This window comes from Geotrypetes seraphini, chromosome 13 (genome assembly GCF_902459505.1).
Source record: "Geotrypetes seraphini chromosome 13, aGeoSer1.1, whole genome shotgun sequence".
NCBI lineage: Eukaryota > Metazoa > Chordata > Amphibia > Gymnophiona > Dermophiidae > Geotrypetes > Geotrypetes seraphini.
The window spans coordinates 68,607,378-68,627,254 of record NC_047096.1 but is presented as its reverse complement, the minus strand read 5'-3'; the positions used below and the strand labels follow the sequence as shown (position 1 = coordinate 68,627,254).

The 19,877-nt window shown below is 46.8% G+C and overlaps 1 protein-coding gene across 2 annotated transcripts in view; it reads left to right on the top strand.

Annotated features, from left to right (window-relative positions):
- Window positions 1–15,130, top strand: part of ACLY (ATP citrate lyase) — a 92,841-nt gene extending 77,711 nt beyond the window's left edge. For both annotated transcript variants that reach the window (XM_033918316.1, XM_033918317.1), the window contains 2 exons: window positions 11,934–12,010; window positions 12,908–15,130. In XM_033918316.1, coding sequence (XP_033774207.1) covers window positions 11,934–12,010; window positions 12,908–13,002 — 172 coding nt within the window. In that variant the 3' untranslated portion in view covers window positions 13,003–15,130. The remainder of the gene's footprint in view (window positions 1–11,933; window positions 12,011–12,907) is intronic.
- The last annotated feature ends 4,747 nt before the right edge of the window (window positions 15,131–19,877 follow it).

The following is a 19,877-nucleotide window of genomic DNA, read 5'->3' as shown; positions in this document are numbered from 1 at the left end:
TGGGGGACCCCCAGCCAGTCGGGTTTTCAAGATATCCCTAATGAATATGCATGAGAGAGATTTGCATATAATGGAAGTGACAGGTATGCAAATCTCTCTCATGTATATTCATTAGGGATATCTTGAAAACCCGACTGACGGGGGGTCCCCCAGGACAGGGTTTGGGAACCACTGCTCTAGAGTTTGCCCACTCCTTGCCAGATCATTTTTTTCTTCTCCTTGTCACGTGGCGTGGAAGAAGCAGGCCTTTCATCAGACCCTTCAAAGATCGCTAGATCTCAACGCTGTTGTTCCAGTGCCCTCTCAGGAGTGTTGCACTTACTTTGGATTTACTTTGTGGTGCCCAAGAAAGAGGGGACTTTTCGGCCCAGCCTAGATTTGAAGGTGATCAACTGGACTCTCAGAGTTCCATCTTTTCGCATGGAGATGCTGCGGTCTGCTTTTTGGCAGTTCAGCCGGGGGAGTATCTGACTTCTCTCGATCTGATGGAGGCCTACCTGCATGTTCTGATTCGGGCCTCCCATCAGCGGTTTCTTCGCTTTGCGATCTTGGGTCGGCACTATCAGTTTTGTGTGCTCCCTTTCGGTCTGGCCAGGGCTCCGTGGATGTTCACCAAGGTTATGGTGATCGTGGCGGCAGCTTTGCGCATGAAGGGCATTCTGGTTCATCCTTACCTGGATGACTGGTTGATTCGAGCAGTCTTTCTAGGAGAACACCTGGGTCATGGCTCGGGTGGTGGAGTTCTTGCAGTTGCTGGATGGGTTGTTAACCTTTCCAAGAGCCGGTTGCCCCCTCTCAGCATGTGGAGTATCTTGGGGTTCTGTTCGATACCTCCTTTGGGAAGGTCTTCCTCCCAGAGGCCTGGGTAAGCAAATTGCAATCTCAGATTTGCCTGCTTATGGCATCCGAGTGTTCTCAGGCACAGGATTTCCTCCAAGTCTTGGGGTTGATGGCAGCTTCCCTAGACATGGTGCGTCTGCTTCTGTATGCCTTTTTTTCGGAGGTGGTTGCCCCAGAGGAATGGTCTGGACTGACCTGTTGTTCTTCGGGGTTTGGCTTGCTGCAGTCTTCATTGGTGGCTTCAGGCCTCCCATCTAGTACAAAAGGTGAGTCTGGATCAGCCCCAATGGACAGTGCTTCTCAAAGATGCCAGTCTCCTTGGCTGGGGAGCTGTGTGTCTAGGTCGCTCTGCGCAGGGCAGTTGGTCCCCGGAGGAGGCTTGGTCGATCAATGTTCTGGAGACCAGAGCCATCCGTTTGGCGGTGTTAGCCTTCCAGTCCCTCTTGATTGCAAGTCGGTCCAGGTTCTCTCGGACAATGCCACGGCAGTAGCCTATGTCAATTGTCAGGGGGGGGCACCAAGAGTTCTTTGGTGGCGCAGGAGGTGGCTCTGCTCATGGTCTGGGCAGAGTCTCATCTTCAGGATATTTCGGCTTCCCACATTGGAGGAGTGGAAAATGTTCAGGCAGACTTCCTCAGTCATCACGTGCTAGATCCTGGAGAGTGGTGCCTATCTTCTGTGGCCTTCCAGTTGATAGTGCAGTCTTGAGATTAGCCCCTTATAGACCTGATGGCCATGAGTGTCAATGCCAAATGCCCCGCTTCTTCAGTCATCACAGAGTTGGTCAGGCCGAGGGGCTGGATGCTCTGGTTCAGCTATGCCCAAAGGAGGGTCTTCTGTACGTGTTTCCTCCGTGGCCATTGGTAGGCAGAATTCTCTTTCGCATTGTTCGGCATCCCAGCCTCGTGATCCTGGTAGCCCCGGACTGGCCCAGACATCCGTGGTACATGGACCTGGTTTATCATCTGGTGGCAGATCCTCTGCCACTGCCTCTCTTGACTGACCTCCTGACTCAGGGGCCCATTCCAATGTTTGATCCGGGTCCCTTTTGTCTTGCGTCTTGGCTCTTGAAAGGGAACGCTTAGGTAAGAAGGGGTATTGAGATAAGTGATCTCAACCCTCTTAGGGTCCCAGAGACTTTCCACTTCTCGGGCTTATGTGTGTGTTTGGCGTCTATTTGAGGAGTGGTGTGCTGTTCGTGGAGTGATCTCTTTTCGCACTTTCTTGCCTAACATCTTGGAGTTCTTGCAAGATAGCCTGGACAGAGGCCTGGCTTGGGCTTCTCTCCAGGTTCAGCTTGTGGCCTTGTCTGCCTTTCATGGGTTGTTACGAGGTCAGCGTTTGACTGCCATTCTTGATGTTGTTCACTTCTTGTGGGTGGCCAGGTTGCTTAGGCCTTCTCTTCGGCCGTCTGTTCTAGCTTGGGATCTTAATCTGGTCGTCTGTGGTGGTGTTCCCATCTTTTGAGCCTTTGGGTGCCTGCTCGTTGAAGGACCTTACACTTAAGGTGGTCTTTTTGGTGGCTGTTACTTCTGCTAGATGTGTTTCGGAGCTGCAGGCTCTCTCTTGTAAGTCTCCCTTCCTCGAGTTTTCTAGGGAGAGGGTCGTATTGAGGCCTGTTCTTCCTTTCTGCCAAAGGTAGTTTCTCCTTTGGGTAGTCAAACAGGTTCTTCTAAGCAGAATCAGTTGCGCAAATTGGATGTTGGTTGGGTCCTTCACGTCTACTTGCGGAGGACTCAGGAGATTAGGAAAACAGATTATCTTTTTGTCCTTCTAGCAGATCCTCGTAGGGGGGATGGCTCTTCCAAGGCTACCAATGCGCGCTGGATCAAGGAGACTATTGCTTCTACATATCTTCTTCATAAAAAGCCTGTTCCGGAATTTATTAAGGCTCTTTCCACTCGGGATAAGGGCTGAGTCTTCTCTTGTGCCTCCAGTGGATATCTGTAAGGCTGCAGTTTGGTCTTCTTTGCATTCCTTTGTCAGACCATGTGGACATTCAGGCACTTTGGGACACGGTGTTCGGTGAGCATGTTCTAATGTCGGCCCTTCGGGGGTCCCACCCATGATGGGTACTGCTTTGGTACGTCACATTAATGAAGAACTGTACTGGTGTAGCAAGTGACACAGAAGGAGAAATTAGGTTTTTACCTGCTAATTTTCTTTCTGTTAGCTGCTAGACCGGTACAGTTTCCCACCCTGTCTGTCTTTATGCGGTGATCACGGGTTTTTGCTCATGTGCAGATTTTGTTTTTTTGCGGGTTTTAGTATTTTTTTTAGGGCCGGGTAGATCAAAGAACAGCGCTGTGGCTCGGCTGGTATAGCTAGTGAGCTTTGGGGACATTTTGCTGCAGGGGCCTATCCTATGCATTTTCCAACAGCATTCCTGTTTATTAGTTGTTTACTCCTGTTCAGAGTCTTGTTACTGTTTATGATTAGTTTTTTCTTGGTTCTGCTTGGCTATTCAGCAGACTGAGGTATATAGGGAGAGACAGCTATTATATACTATACCAAAGTTTTGGTCTCGGTCTCCACCTGCTGGTCATGATGAGCTATTAACCATCAGTGAAGAACTGTACCAGTCTAGCAGCTAACAGAAAGAAAATTAGCAGGTAAGAACCTAATTTCTCCTTCTTTCCAAGAGAATTTGTGACTGGCTACCAGAAGCCTTGTTTCTTATAGCCAGTGGTGCAAAGAAAAAGCTCAACAAATGAAGCTCTGCCATTCAGTAATATATTGACTTTTATAATATCTCCTCTCAGCAGAATGGAACTACCTTAAAACCCTTACCTCCTCCACAAAAACAACACCCTTCCCTTAATCCCACTATAGGGTGGACTGAAAATCCTACTCCTTAGCAATCATAAAGAGTTCAATATAAGACTTCTCCCTAAGGGAGACATATGCTGAATGTAGCGATCCCATATCTGTAAAAACTGCTCCCTGCATTTATCTGAGCCTCTAGCTTCCTGGGCCTCCCAAAACAATAATTGAAGCATTTGATGCCTCCTTTTCAAAAACGGAGCATCAGCAGCTACCCATGATTGCATAATATACTTCTTTGCCATAAGGCACATCTTACGTCTCTATCTTTCCCCTACATGTTTCTGGTAAGTCCAGCAAAAGTTGTTCAGAGGAATTGCATATGTTACATCCAAGAATTGAGGTCATATAATTGGTTAAATTCTTCCAAAAATTGCCTGATCTTCATACAAGCCCAAAGGGAATGATGCAACATATTCTCTTCTGCTTACACTTAGTACAAATGGGTGACAAAACTCTTCCTGATTTATAGTTGCCGTTTGGAAGCTGCTGGTTTTGTGCCATCAATTTTATCCACATTTATTTGTAAATGGCCACATCTGCTGGCCATGCCAATAAATACACATGAAACTGGCAGGTTGTTTAGAAAAGACTTTCTGAAGTCAACCATGTCCCATCTGAATGTCTCAATTCCAATCTCAAAAAGGAAAAAAAACCCAGGTTCTCAAAATCAATTAATTCAATAAATTTACGTGGTAGAACTAAGAAAAAAAAAAAGTATACAAGATGCTCTATGGAGTATCCTAAAATACGTTTCCCTGTGGCTTGCATTAGAAATAAGCCTTGGGATCCCCTTCATATTTTTTTTAACACAACCCAGTTTGCCAACTACCTGCCCAGTTTGCCAACTACCTGCCCAGTGACTCTTAAGCTCCTTAGGATCTCTGATCTTTTCAAGCTTGTTAAGTGCCTTATGTAGGCCTGATATAGAAACATAGCTACCAGAAATCCTGTTGAAAAAATCTCTCATCTTAAGATTTAAAAAGATTACAGTTGCCAGAGCAGACGTTATCCCAGGACAAGCAGGCAGCATATTCTTGACTGATGGGTGACGGCACCGACGGAGCCCCGGTACGGACACTTTTAGAGTGATTGCACTCTAAGAACTTGGAAAGTTCTAGAGACCGCACCGCGCATGCGCGAGTGCCTTCCCGCCCGACCCCGACGCGCGGTCCCTCAGTTTCTTAGTTTCCGCGGAGCTAAGAAGTCGCATTTTCAACGGCTGTTGAAATATTTTTTTCATTCGCCTTCCCGCTCGCGTAAACTTTTTCGGGTTCTTTTTGCCCTTTCTTTTTTCTTTCTTTAAAAAAAAAAAAAAAAAAAAAAAATTTCCTTTGTTTTTGTCGAGTTTTCTTGATTTGACCCGGCGGGGCCTACTGCCATCATCGAGGCCTCGGCCTTCGATTTGGCAGAAGCCGTTTTTACGTTCATGCCCCCCCAGCCTGGGTTCAAGAAGTGCCAGCGGTGTGCACGGCCTATTTCCCTGACAGACCCGCACAACTGGTGCCTTCAGTGTCTGGGTCCGGAACATCAGGCCTCTACCTGCACCCGCTGTGCCACTTTGAAAAAGCGGACTCTCAAAAATCGAGAGATACAGCAAAAACTGCTTTTCGGCACCGACATGTCCGACCCCGCGTCTTCGGCGCCGGTCTCGGTACCTGTTTCGTCGGCACCCACCTCATCGACGCCACGCGATACCGCGTCGGCGTCGCAGCATGCAGGTAAGCCGGCTAAGAAGCCTTCCCCGCTGGAACGTCCTCCGGTCCCCATTGCAGAGAGTCCAATCCTGCCGACCGTGAGGCGCCAGCGGAAGCGCTCCGCCCCTATTGAGGTGAGTCCCTCGACATCGGGCTCCTCATCTCCGGGGCGTCGAGCGGCACCGCAGGTACCGCAGAAGAAAAAAGCGGTACCGGTGCCCTCCCTTGATGATCGCATTGCGGCCATCTTGCAGGTACAGCTGAAGGAACAGCTCAAACAACTCCTTCCAGCTCTCCTGACACCGAGCCCTCCGGTATCGGTCCCCACTGAGCAACCGGTACCGATCGTGGAACAGTCCGTATTATCACCATCCACTCCTTCGGTACCGGTCCACTTGGCCTCATCGGCATCGATGCCTGTCCTCGCACCGGAGCCCAGGTCTCATCACCAATCGGTACAGACATCGGCTCCGGTGCGACCGATAACATCGCCCGGTACCGCGTCGGTGAGGTCGGGTAAGTCGGTACAGAAGTCCCGACACCGAGATCCATCCACCCCTGAGTCTCGGGACCGTGGTCCCCATGTTCGAGACCCTGATCTGTGGGGCGACTCTGAAGAACCTCTTCAGTCAGAAGGGGAGTGTTCATCAGAGGAAGACGAGCCTGTTCTGCAGGATATTTCCTCCAAACCTGATTCCACCTCTTTCTCTTCTTTTTTAAGAGATATGTGTGAATCTCTTTCCATTCCTTTGGAGGCTGAGTCTAAAAAGTCCAAAGCTTTTTTGGACGCTCTTGATTTTGACCAGCCTCCAAAGGAATTCTTGAAACTCCCTTTACATGACATCCTGAGGGAGACATTTTACAAGAATCTGGAGACTCCTCTTACTATCCCGGGAGCTCCCCGCAAATTGGATTCCCTTTATAAAGTAATCCCTATTCCTGGTTTTGATAAACCACAGCTCTCTCATGAGTCTCTTCTTGTAGAATCCACCCTCAAGAAGTCCTTAGGAGCTAGTGTCTATGCCTCTGTCCCTCCTGGCAGAGAGGGTAAAGCCATGGATAAATTCGGTAAGCGACTTTACCAGAATGCGATGCTTGCTAATCGTTCTGGTAACTATGCTTTTCATTTTTCGTTTTATTTAAAGCATCTCCTTACCACCATGGCTTCCTTTGAGCAGTACCTTCCTGTGGGGAATCGTGAGGCTTTCCATCAGTGCTCTTCAGCTCTTTTCCAGCTCAGGAAATTCATGGTAAGGTCTATATATGACACTTTTGAGCTTACCTCTAGAGCAACAGCCATATCTGTAGCCATGCGCCGTTTGGCTTGGCTCAGAGTCTCTGAGCTTGATGTTAATCATCAAGACCGGTTGGCTAATGCCCCATGTTTAGGGGATGAGCTGTTTGGAGATTCTATGGACTCAACGACCCAGAAGCTCTCGGCTCATGAAACCCGCTGGGATACCCTTCTTAAGACCAAGAAGAAACCTCCACCTTCACGGCCATTCAGACAGCAAACGGCCTATCAGCGGCGTTTTGTGGCTCGCCCCTTGCAGCCTTCCACTCAGCAACCTAGGAGGCAGCGGCAACAGCAGCGGCAAGCACCTAGACCTCAGCAGCAACAACCAGCTAAGCAGCCTCCTCCACAAAAATCGACTCAGCCCTTTTGACTTGATCCTCGAGGGCATAGCCAGCGTTCAACCTTCTCCTCTCCTCCCTCAACCGATAGGAGGACGTCTGTCTTTCTTTCTCAGCCGGTGGGAAGTTATCACTTCGGACCAGTGGGTCCTCAACATCATCCGCCACGGCTACTCTCTCAACTTTCACACCCTCCCGGGCCAAAGTCTACCAAAAGAGTCTGCTTTGCACACTCCTCAATCTGCCCTCCTTTCTCAGGAGGTTCAGTCCCTCCTGCTTCTGAACGCCATAGAGGAAGTTCCTCTGGACCAAAGAGGGCACGGGTTCTACTCCCGGTATTTTCTAGTCCCCAAGAAAACAGGAGACCTCAGACCAATTCTAGATCTGCGAGATCTCAACAAATGTTTGGTCAAAGAAAAATTCAAAATGCTATCTCTAGCTACGCTTTATCCTCTCCTCGATCACAACGACTGGCTATGCTCTCTCGATCTCAAAGAGGCCTACACTCACATTCCAATTCATCCGGCCTCCAGACAGTACCTGCGCTTCATGATCAATCACTGTCATTACCAATACAGAGTGCTCCCCTTCGGTCTTGCCTCCTCTCCAAGAGTGTTCACCAAATGTCTGGTAGTGGTGGCAGCTTTTCTGCGCTCCCACCACCTTCAGGTTTTTCCCTACCTGGACGACTGGTTAATCAAGGCCATTTCATCTCAGACTGTTCTTCTGGCCACCAACCAGACCATCTTTTTTCTCCAACTCCTGGGGTTCGAAATCAATATACCCAAGTCTCACCTTCTTCCTACGAGGAGACTTCAATTCATTGGAGCGATACTGGACACGGTCCAGATGAGAGCCTTCTTGCCGGACAACCGTCTTCACAACCTCCAATCGCTCTGTCAGCAGGTGCTGTCCCAGCACTCCATTTCTGCAAAGCAGATGATGATTCTCTTGGGTCACATGGCCTCCACAGTTCATGTCACACCACTGGCACGGCTTCACCTGCGCACTCCTCAATGGACCCTGGCTCTCCAGTGGTCTCAAGCGACAGACTCTTGCTCACGACACATATCTGTGACATCGTCTCTTCGTCAGTCTCTGCAATGGTGGTTGATATCCTCAAATCTCTCCAGGGGCCTTCTGTTCCATCTGCCTCCTCATCATCTGGTCATCACCACCGACGCCTCCCCTTATGCATGGGGAGCCCATCTGAACGAGTTCCAAACTCAGGGCCTTTGGACTCCTCAGGAAAAGAAGCATCACATCAATTTCCTGGAACTCAGGGCAATGTTCTATGCCCTCAAGGCCTTCCAACACCTTCTATTTCCTCAAGTCCTTCTACTTTGCACAGACAACCAGGTGGCCATGTACTACATCAACAAGCAAGGGGGCACGGGCTCTCGCCTCTTATGCCAGGAAGCCCAGAGAATCTGGTCTTGGGCATCCTCGCGCCGCTTATTCCTGAAAGCGATTTATATTCAAGGAGAACAGAACTTCTTAGCGGACAAGCTCAGCAGAGTTCTCCAACCCCACGAATGGACTCTCGACCCATCGACTCTACAGTCCATCTTTGCACAATGGGGCACTCCTCAGGTGGACCTTTTTGCAGCTCCTCACAACCATCAGTTGCCCCAATTCTGCTCCAGACTTTACTCTCCTCACCGTCTGGCAGCGGATGCATTTCTTCTGGATTGGTCCAATCTGTTCCTTTATGCTTTCCCTCCTCTGCCTCTCATGCTTCGGACCTTGTTCAAACTAAAGAGGGAACGGGCCACCATGATCCTGATTGCTCCACGGTGGCCCAGACAACATTGGTTCTCCCTTCTACTTCAACTCAGTTCCAGGGATCCATTTCTACTTCCACTGTTTCCATCTCTGCTTACACAGGATCAGGAAACCCTCCTCCATCCCAACCTGCAGTCTCTACACCTGACAGCTTGGTATCTCTCGGGCTGACTTCAACTGATCTTTTGCTATCTCAGCCTGTTCGCTCCATCCTGGACGCCTCCAGGAAACCAGCCACTCTTCAATGTTATCATCAAAAGTGGACGAGGTTTTCTTCTTGGTGTCTCCTACATCATCATGACCCCAAGTCTCTTGCAGTGGAACCCCTATTGGATTATCTGCTTTCTCTGTCTACTTCTGGTCTCAAGTCTACTTCCATCAGAGTTCATCTCAGTGCCATTACGGCCTTTCATGAGCCGGTCCAAGGGAAACTCCTTTCAGCTCATCCCCTGGTCTCCAGATTCATGCGAGGTCTTTTCAATCTGAAACCACCTCTCAAAGCACCTCCGGTGATCTGGGATCTAAACGTGGTTCTCTCCGCCTTGATGAAGCCTCCATTCGAACCCTTGGCTACTACCTCTTTCAAGTTTCTCACTTGGAAGGTACTTTTTCTTATTGCTCTCACCTCTGCCAGGAGGGTCAGTGAGCTCCATGCACTAGTTTCTGATCCACCTTTCACTGTCTTTCATCACGACAAGGTGGTTCTACGTACACATCCAAAGTTTCTCCCTAAGGTTGTTTCTGAGTTCCATCTCAACCAATCTATTGTACTACCTGTTTTTTTCCCTAAACCTCACTCCCATTCCGGGGAACAGGCTCTTCATACTTTGGACTGTAAGCGGGCTTTAGCTTACTATTTAGACCGTACTAAGCCCCACAGATCATCTCCCCAACTTTTTCTGTCCTTTGACCCGAATAAATTGGGACGTCCTGTTTCTAAGCGCACACTATCTAATTGGCTTGCTGCGTGCATTTCATTCTGCTATGCTCAGTCCGGACTGACACTGGAAGGTTCTGTCACGGCACATAGAATTAGAGCTATGGCAGCATCTGTAGCTTTCCTCCGTTCCACGCCCATTGAGGAAATCTGCAAAGCTGCTACGTGGTCCTCAGTCCATACTTTTACATCTCATTATTGTCTGGATGCTTTCTCCAGACGGGATGGACATTTCGGCCAATCTGTTTTACAAAATTTGTTTTCCTAATGGCCAACCTTCCCTCCATCCCTCTTTTTGTTAGCTTGGAGGTCACCCATCAGTCAAGAATATGCTGCCTGCTTGTCCTGGGATAAAGCACAGTTACTTACCGTAACAGGTGTTATCCAGGGACAGCAGGCAGATATTCTTGCGTCCCACCCACCTCCCCGGGTTGGCTTCTTAGCTGGCTTATCTTAACTGAGGGACCGCGCGTCGGGGTCGGGCGGGAAGGCACTCGCGCATGCGCGGTGCGGTCTCTAGAACTTTCCAAGTTCTTAGAGTGCAATCACTCTAAAAGTGTCCGTACCGGGGCTCCGTCGGTGCCGTCACCCATCAGTCAAGAATATCTGCCTGCTGTCCCTGGATAACACCTGTTACGGTAAGTAACTGTGCTTAATGCTTCAACTGGCAGTATGCAAATCTATTTTCCAACCCATCCCAATGCACTATTGGAGAACCTCAAAATACAACAACGATCCCTCCTTGGTAATAAGATATTCTAACAAAATCAAGCTCGCTGTTTCCCATCTTAAAAATGGAACACAAGAATTGCTGCTGCTGGGTCAGACCAGTGGTCCATCGTGCCCAGCAGTCCGCTCACGCGGCGGCCCCTAGGTCAAAGACCAGTGCCCTGACTGAGACCAGCCCTACCTGCATACGTTCTGGTTCAGCAGGAACTTGTCTAACTTTGTCTTGAATCCCTGGAGGGTATTTTCCCCTATAACAGCCTCCGGAAGAGCGTTCCAGTTTTCCACCACTCTCTGGGTGAAGAAGAACTTCCTTACGTTTGTACGTTTAACTTCAGAGAGTGCCCTCTCATTCTCCCTACCTTGGAGAGGGTGAACAACCTGTCTTTATCTACTAAGTCTATTCCCTTCAGTATCTTGAATGTTTCGATCATGTCCCCTCTTTTCAAGGGAGAAAAGGCCCAGTTTCTCTAATCTCTCGCTGTATGGCAACTCCTCCAGCCCCTTAACTATTTTAATCGCTCTTTTCTGGACCCTTTCAAGTAATACCGTGTCCTTCATGTACGGCGACCAGTGCTGGATGCAGTATTCCAGGTGAGGGTGTACAATGGTCCGGTACAGTGGCATGATAACCTTCTCCAATCTGTTCATGATCCCCTTCTTAATCATTTCTAGCATCCTATTCGCCCTTTTGGCTGCCGCTGCGCATTGCACGGACGGCTTCATCGACCTGTCAACCAGCACTCCCAAGTCTCTTTCCTGGGGGGTCTCTCCAAGTAACGCCCCGGACATCCTATATTCATGTATGAGATTTTTGTTACCGACATGCATCACCTTACACTTACCACGTTGAACCTCATTTGCCATGTCGCAGCCCATTTCTCAAGTGTGTTTATGTCACGTTGCAGATCTTCGCAATCTTCCTGCATCTTCACTACTCTGAATAACTTAGTATCATCTGCAAATTTAATCACCTCACTCGTCATACCAATTTCCAGATCGTTTATAAATATGTTGAAGAGCACGGGTCCAAGCACTGAACCCTGCGGCACTCCACTGGTGACGCTTTTCCAGTCCGAGTATTGTCCATTTACCCCCACTCTCTATTTCCTATCCTGGCCCGATTGCCATTGGCCCCGCCCCTTTTAAGGGGAAGCTCCGGTGAATGATGGGGAGGTGGACGGAGCTAACTCTTGCCACTTGTCCCTTGCTCTCTCCTGCCTTCTCTCTCCTGCTGTTTCTCTCCTCTGTCTCTCCCCTGCTGTTTCTCTCCTCTGTCCCCTCTCCTGGCTTGTGAAACAAATACAAGGTACACAATGGACACAATTAAAAATATATTTTAAAAATACCTTGCGGTAGGAGGGGTTGAGTTTTCATATTTTTTGTTGTGGGTCTTAAGAAGATCCTGAATATAGCAATAACTATGAACTCTTGCTTTGTTCGCTGGCTTGTGATTTTAAGAGAGCTTTTATTGCTGTTATCTGTTGCAGGGAAGAGGCAGATGAATACATCGACATTGGTGCTCTGAATGGTATCTTTGTACTAGGCAGGAGTATGGGTTTCATTGGTAAGTTCTATCTTTATTTATTTATTTCTTCCATTTGTGCGTCGCACATACCTCTACAAGCTCTAGGCGACATTACAGAGGAAGGGGTTAGAAGAAGGCAGGGAGGACTATGGAGGGCAGGAAGGAATGGAGAGGAGAGAAGCATGTAGAATATTTCATAGAAATTCCTAACTTTACAGATAGGAGCACCATCTATGTAAATGATATCTAAATGAATTAAAGGGATATGTGAAAAGGAATAGAAGGGAGGAACCGTTAAACAATAGAATTCAGTTAATAAAATAAAAATAATAGGGGTAAAAACAATGTAATAAAATTTAAAATAATTCATAAACTGGAAGAGAAAATTGAAAAACAAAATCAAATAAGTCTGGCAAAAGTCCAATTTCCTGAAGCAGCTCTGTTGTTTTAAAGAAAAAATTGGGAGATTTTAAAAGCTGAAGGCATTTTTCAAATTGATACATTGTGATTAATGCAGCTACTTGAAAATCAGAATTAGCTTGCAGATCTGCTGGTACATAGGACTTGGCTTCTCTCTAAAAATTGTTCCTAAACTATATGCAATGCAAGTGTTGCACTGGTTAGTAGGTCTCACTGTGTTATAACCTGTGAAATGAGTAGGTGGTCTCCCTCTGCGTGCTTCCTAGTAGCTGGGGCTCCAGAATGCTGGAACTATCTTGGTATCCAATCTGGTGACCTTACAGGCCAGAGATCAAAAAGCCTGTAACCCAGAGTCCAATCTTTGCAACATTTCTGGCTTTGGTCTTCCTGAAACAGCAATGAGCCAAGGCGTTGTAATGAAACCTTGTACTAACTCTGCCAGTGAGACAGCAGCGACAAACAGTGATTCCAAGCAAACAGGCAAAAGCCGTAATCCCTGTGAACATTTCATTGCAGGACACTATTTGGATCAAAAGAGGCTGAAGCAAGGCCTATATCGCCACCCATGGGATGATATCTCCTACGTTCTTCCAGAGCATATGACCATGTAGTAGTGACTGGCAGCTCTCTCTGACAGTGCCCAATGGAGGTAGTGACCTGATGTGCCTGGAAGATTGTGAAGAAAGAACTTGGAGATAGCTGTTGGGTGGACAGTATCAAAGACAGTAACATTTCCAAGCAATTGTGGGATTCTTTTTTTTATTCTACTTTGATAAATGTAGCTGCTGAATTGTGGTACAATGTTCCATTCTGCTTTTTGCTATATTTATTAACTAGAATAGCAGAGTGTTTCTCTAGCTTTAAGTGTGTCCTGTTTCCCATTATTTTTGCTGGGTTTCCTTGGCAAGGAGATTTCACCAAAATTATCCACCAGGAAATAAAGCTTTCGCTCAGTGATGCCGAGCAGCCAGTGTTCTGCCTGTTTATAGAACTACAGTCCTCAGCATGGCCAGAAAGTGTGGCCTCAGGATAGAGCAGGGATATGGAGAGATGGGGACAGAGTTAGGGAAGAAAAGACTGGTGCCGACATGACTAGGCAGTAAGATCTTAAAAGTATTGGATGGAGCAGGAGTGGTTTAAAGTAGAGAGGAACATCCACTTATGCAAGGGCTCCTCCCCATCCCTCCCAAGCCAGGTCTGGTTTCCAGGATACCAGAATGATCTTGCTTTATTTGGTCACCTTAAAAACCAAACTTATTGGCAAGTACCAAAGCTAACCAGCCAAATTTCACTAGGCTAGACCAATACTAAAGAAGCAACAGAACAGATGTGATTTATAGTCGGCCAATGTGAAGGAGTGTCTCGTTTATTCCATTGATGTATGTAATGCCTTGGTGCATGTCTGTCTGTCTTGTCTGTCTCTTCTCTCTTTAGTTCTAAAAGTTAATTTTATTTAATAATAAGAACTAATAAAAACAGCCACTAAATGCTGTGCTTCTAAAAAGGTGTTCACTTGCCATCAGTAGGCATTGGTCGCACATTTTCATGGCCTTAAAGCAGCAGTCTGAGGAAGCTGAAATAGTTTTTGAACATGGCACCAGTTAGCACAAAGTATTTTGTTAAGTTAAAAAAAACAACAAAGGAGAACTGTAAGCCTTTCCTGTAAGCAAGTAGGTAAGAGAAAGCTATTCATTTTCTTGCCTAGTTTTAAGGCAGCAAAATAATGCCCATCAGAAAGCAGTTGTGTAGAGTACTGTTGCTTTTACTTTTAAGATTTAGTAGGATTGCCAGGAAGGCCTGATCCTGTCTTGGCTGTAGGTGATGCATGCTAAGGGCTAAAATCAGGCCTGTCTCATTACACCCTGATGACCTGAGCTCTGTTTTTTAATTTAATTTTTATGAAAAAAATTTTTATGAAAAAAAAAAAGTAGTAGAATGCTTCCCAGCAGCACTACTTGTCCTGTTAGTAGAATTAGTGCTAGGCAAGCTGACCCAAGAGCAGAAAATGCAGATTTGGTTCCAGGTCCTAACTCTGGCTTCTTGAACATGTGAGAGCCTAGGGAATGCTAGGGAAGTGGGCGTTAAAAAAAGGGGGGGGGGAAATCAAGTTTCATCCATTGAATGACATGACCGAGTGAAGAATGCATGTAGTTTGAGTTCTGACAGAAGCCATGTCTCTGACCCCCCAGCCAAACTGCTGCTGCTATAATGACTGGACTATTTGAGGGGGGGGGGGGGTAGAATAGAAAGGAAAATAGTGCCAGCTCAAACAAGCTGTTCCTGCTAAGCCTGTACTGTGGGCTTATTCACCAAAACAACTATTAAAAAAGAGTACTGGTGAAGGACCACAAAGAAGGGTACAAGACCTTGAAAACCAGCATTCATTGTCAGTAGTAAATCATTTTGAATTCTTTGTACTGTAGATTTTTTATTTTAGAATGGGCCAAAAGTACACCTTGAGTCATCACGAGCTTGGTACATGCTATGTATAGACACAGGTTAAAGGTGGGTAAAAGGCATTCTTAAAACTGTGAAATAAAGTTGTTTAAACTACAAAGTGTTTCTGCAGCCAAAGCTGTCTGTTCTCTGCCAAATTACTGTTCCATGAAACTGTGGACTGTTTGCATTTATCCTTATGTACCACCTGTGTGCTGTGTAGGTCATGTCCTATTGAAGAGTGTGTCAATACGTCTGTATTTTACTCCGTCACTTAACTTGAATAAAGTAACACAGTTAGCAGCTAGTAGTGAAAATTTATTTTTTGGGGGTGGGGGAAGAGGGTTGTGGTTCAACTTCCTTGCCACACACAATTTCAGGGAATACTGTATTTTTTGCTCTATAGGACACACTTTTTTCCCCCAAAAAAAGTGGGTGGAAAAAAGGGTGCTTCCTATGGAGCGAATACAACCCCCCCCCCCCCGCAGCCGTTACCTTATTTCGACCGCCTGCCACTGTCAGCGTAAGAGGAAAGGCCAGGCGGGTGCAGCGATTGCACGCCGCCGGCCCAGAAGCCTTATCCCTGACATCGGGGGTAAAACTTCTGAGCAGGAGGCGTGCAATCACTGCACCCGCCTGGCCTTTCCCTGCAATTCGCTCCGTGACGGCTCCTTCGACCCGCTGCTGAGCCAGAAGTCCAAACCCCCCGCCACTGCTGCTTCGTTGATGTAGCCTCATAGCGGCAGCAGCAGCAGGTAATTGAATTCAGCATTGGGCGGGTAGGCTTGGGGTGGGGCAGAAGAGGACAAAGGCTGGTAGAACATAAGAGGAAGGAAGGAAGGGACACTGAACACTAGCCATTGTCGCACTTCATTTACTCAGGCCTAAGGGCCAGTGATAGCCCTCATTGACCCTAGTTGCAGCCCCCTGACTTTTCCATATTGTCCCAAGACTTGCTGCTGGCATCTCATCTGTTTTCTGCCTATTCCATATTGCTCTCTGTAAGTTTGAACCATGTACTTTCCAGACTCAACAGTTTTCTTACAAGACAGGAAGAAAGAGCAGTGAGGAATCAGGATACCATGCAATTCAAACTCACTGAAAAATCATGTGTTGGAGGAAAATATTTGTTCCAGAGGCCAAATAGCCTCTGCAGAAAATGTAGGGGAAACTGGAATGAAGGTCACATTGAAGGCAGAGATGGGCAATTGAGGGCAGAGATGAGATGGTGAAGGCTGATTTGAGGTTCAGATGGAGGAGCTGAGGGACATGGATAGAAAATGGGGGGGGGGCAATTACTTTCCCATACTCTTTCATTAAGATCTATAGACTTTTAGTTAAACAAGTCAGACTAAATATGTGTAAGCAACCAGGTTGGCTACATCAGGGGAAGAAGCCACCGGGCCAGCTATGTCATTGGAGTGGAAATCTCATGCCTACTGTACCCAATATCAATCTTTAGGGAGAAGAGGACAAAGGCTGGAAGGCAGTGAGGGGAACATAGAAAGGAGAGAGGAAGGGACAATTATTGGGCCTGAGTGGGGGGGGGAGAGAGGACAAAGGCTGGAAGACAGTGAGGGGAACATAGGAGGAAGGAAGGGACAATTGTTGGGCCTGAAGAAGGAAAGGAAGAAATCACCAGAAAACCAAAGGTAGGAGAAATGATTTTATTTTCAATTTAGTGATCAAAATATGTCAGTTTTGAGAATTTATATCTGCTGTCTATATTTTGCACTATATTTGTCTATTTTTCTATAGTTACTGAGGTGACATTGCATATTTTAAAAAGTCATCTGCTTTGACATCTGTGCCCTGTCCACTACTAAACCACCAGAATGGGGGACTGGGTACAAAGCAACAGAGCCAAGAGGAAAAAGGGGGGGTCCAACCTTGTCTGCAGTGAAAAAACCAGCCATGAACAAACAAACCAAAACTGCAGATATGTACAACGATGTAGGCAAAATTTATTGTGACAACCAAAGTATATTTAAAAACCTTTTTACCAAACAAGGGACCCAACACGGTCTGTGTTTCGGACAACCTTCATCAGGGGTCCATGGTAGAAAAGGGAAAAAGCATATGTCACAAAAAATTATGTTGAAAAATACCGTAAAAACAAACAGATAATGTGTCACGCCGAGAGTCACTAAATATTGTAAAATCTCGCTAGAGTCTCTAGCTAGATTTTACAATATTTAGTGACTCTCGGCGATAAGGAAGCCAACTGGCTTTATGCAGGAAATGAACATGGGAAACTGACAGGGTTGACGGTCAGTCTAGAAGAGGGTATGCAGGCAGATTGATAGGCTTAAAAACGATAAATCTCCGGGACCGGATGGCATCCATCCGAGGGTAATCGAGGAACTGAAAGGGGCTATAGCTGAACTGCTCCAACTAATAGCCAATCTGTCGATCAAATCAGGAAGGATTCCGGAAGACTGGAAAGTGGCGAATGTTACGCTGATCTTCAAGAAAGGTTTGAGGGGAGATCTGGGAAACTACAGACGGTGAGTCTGACCTCGGTACCAGGAAAGATGGTAGAGGAGTTGATAAAGGACCGCCTCATTGATCACCTTGACGGACACAATCTGATGAGGACCAGCCAGCACGGCTTCAGCAAAGGAAGATCTTGCTTGACGAACTTGCTGCACTTCTTCAAGGGAGTAAACAGGCAGTTAGACAAGGGTGACCCGGCTGACATTGTATATCTGGATTTTCAGAAGGCGTTTGACAAGGTCCCGCATGAACGACTACTTTGAAAAATTGTGAGCCATGGAATTGACAGTGAAATACATGGATTAAAAACTGGTTGGCGGATAAGAAACAGAGAATAGGGGGTAAATGGACAATACTCGGCCTGGAAAAGTGTCATGAGTAGAGTGCCGCACGGTTCAGTGCTTGGACCCGTGCACAACATATTTATGAACAACCTGGAAATTGGCACGACAAGCGAGGTGATTAAATTTGCAGACAATATGAAGTTATTCAGAGTAGTGAAGACACAGAAGGATTGCAAAGACCTGCAATGTGACATAAACACGCTTGAGAAATGGGCTGCGACATGGCAAATGAGGTAATGCATGTCGGTAACAGAAATGAGGTGATGCATGTCGGTAACAAAAATCTTATACAGGATGTCCGGTGCAGTACTCGGAGAGACCCCCCATTAAAGAGACTTGGGTGTACTGCTCGACAAGTCAATGAAGCCATCTGCGCAATGCGAGACGTGGCGAAAAGAGCGAACAGAATGCTAGGAATGATTAAAAAGGGGATCACAAACAGATCGGATAAGGTTATCATGCTGCTGTACTGAACCATGGTATGCCCCCACCTGGAATACTGCGTCCAGCACTGGTCGCCGTACATGAAGAAGGACACGATACTACTCGAAAGGGTCCAGAGAAGAGCGACTAAAATGGTTAAGGGGCTGGAAGAGTTGCCGTACAGTGAGAGATTAGAGAAACTGGGACTCTTCTCCCTTGAAAAGAGGAGACTGAGAGGGGACATGATCAAAACATTCAAGATAATGAAGGGAATAGACTTAGTAGATAAAGACAGGTTGTTCATCCTTTCCAAGGTAGAGAGAACGAGAGGGTACTCTCTAAATTTAAAAGGGGATAGATTCCGTACAAACGTAAGGAAGTTCTTCTTCACCCAGAGAGTGGTAGAAAACTGAAACGCTCTAGAGAGTTGCACGGGGATAGAAATCCCACCCGTCCCTGTGCGGAATCCCTTCATCCCCACCCTTCCCTGCGAGGAATCCCCTCCGTCCCTGCCCGTCCCTATAAACTTCAGAAATAGTTATTTCATTTAATTATGCTACTGAATTGCTCTGGTAGAGACCCATATACAAATAAGCAAAGACACTTTATTAATTTGGAAATATTAATTGGGAAGAATACATACTTTGTAAACGGGTTTCTACCAGAGCCTCAAATGTAAATATAAAATAGAAATACTCAGCTGATGAGGACCCCCAAGCTTTCAGCTGAGGACTTCCTCTGCAGTTGGCCAGGGGTCCCTTTTGCCAAGCTTGGCAGGCAGCAGTAGTGTCCGAGTCACAGATGCTGGCACCTCAGTGGCTCATGGATGCTGCCAGGGACTGCTGCGCTTGGTTGAGGGGAGTTCTGGCCGTCTCTAGAGGAGGCCCTCTGCTGGTGCAACTTGGGGTTCCCCACCAGCCACAGCAAGGGTCAGCAAGTATTTCAACACTGTAGAAATAAAACCAGAAATGCATTTCCTTTTCTTTTGAACACAATGCAAAGACATCTGCTATATATACATTGCCCAAAGCTAACATATTTTAGTCAATAAATTCCATTTTTTACCTTTGTTGTCTGGAAACTTATTTTTCCATAGTTAGTCTCAGTTTCTCTTTTCTGCTTTCCCATCTTCTGTAAATTCTTCTATTGCTGTCCATTGGTACCTCCTACCATGGTCCACATTTATCTCTCTCTCATCCCCAGGACCATGTGCAGCATCTTTCGCCCCTGCCCACCAGCCCCATGCCCAACATTTCTCCTTCTATCACTCCTCTCCAGCACCATGCCACATCTCTCCCTCCATTCCCTTCACCACTATGTCCAACATTCCTCTCTCTTGCATCCATTTCAATCTGTCCCACTGTTTCAAACTCCACTTGCCAGTGGGCTCCTTCCTTCATTAATAATGATAATAATACAACCAAAAGGGGAGTTGTAGTAGCATTTCTTTATGACAAAAGGCTGTACAATTTTCCAAGCAGAGTCTGAGAGCCAAAGCCACGGAGAGTACAGCTCATTAGACTACAGCTCTGGCAGGTCCTAAGGAAGAAGCAAGCAGCAGTAATTCAAACATCTTTAAAAGCAGTGAAAACATATGCAAGAGGATGAGAGAAGAAGGCAAATGGAAGGGATTATAACCCCACCCCCCCAAAAAAAAAAACAACCAGAAACATTACCAGAACAGAAGGAGAGGGGGCTCTTTCTAAGCATTTTCTGCCCATGAACTCTGCTTTATGTTCAGAGAAGCAATGTTTGTGCTGAGTTCTCTGGAAACCCCATACAGCCCC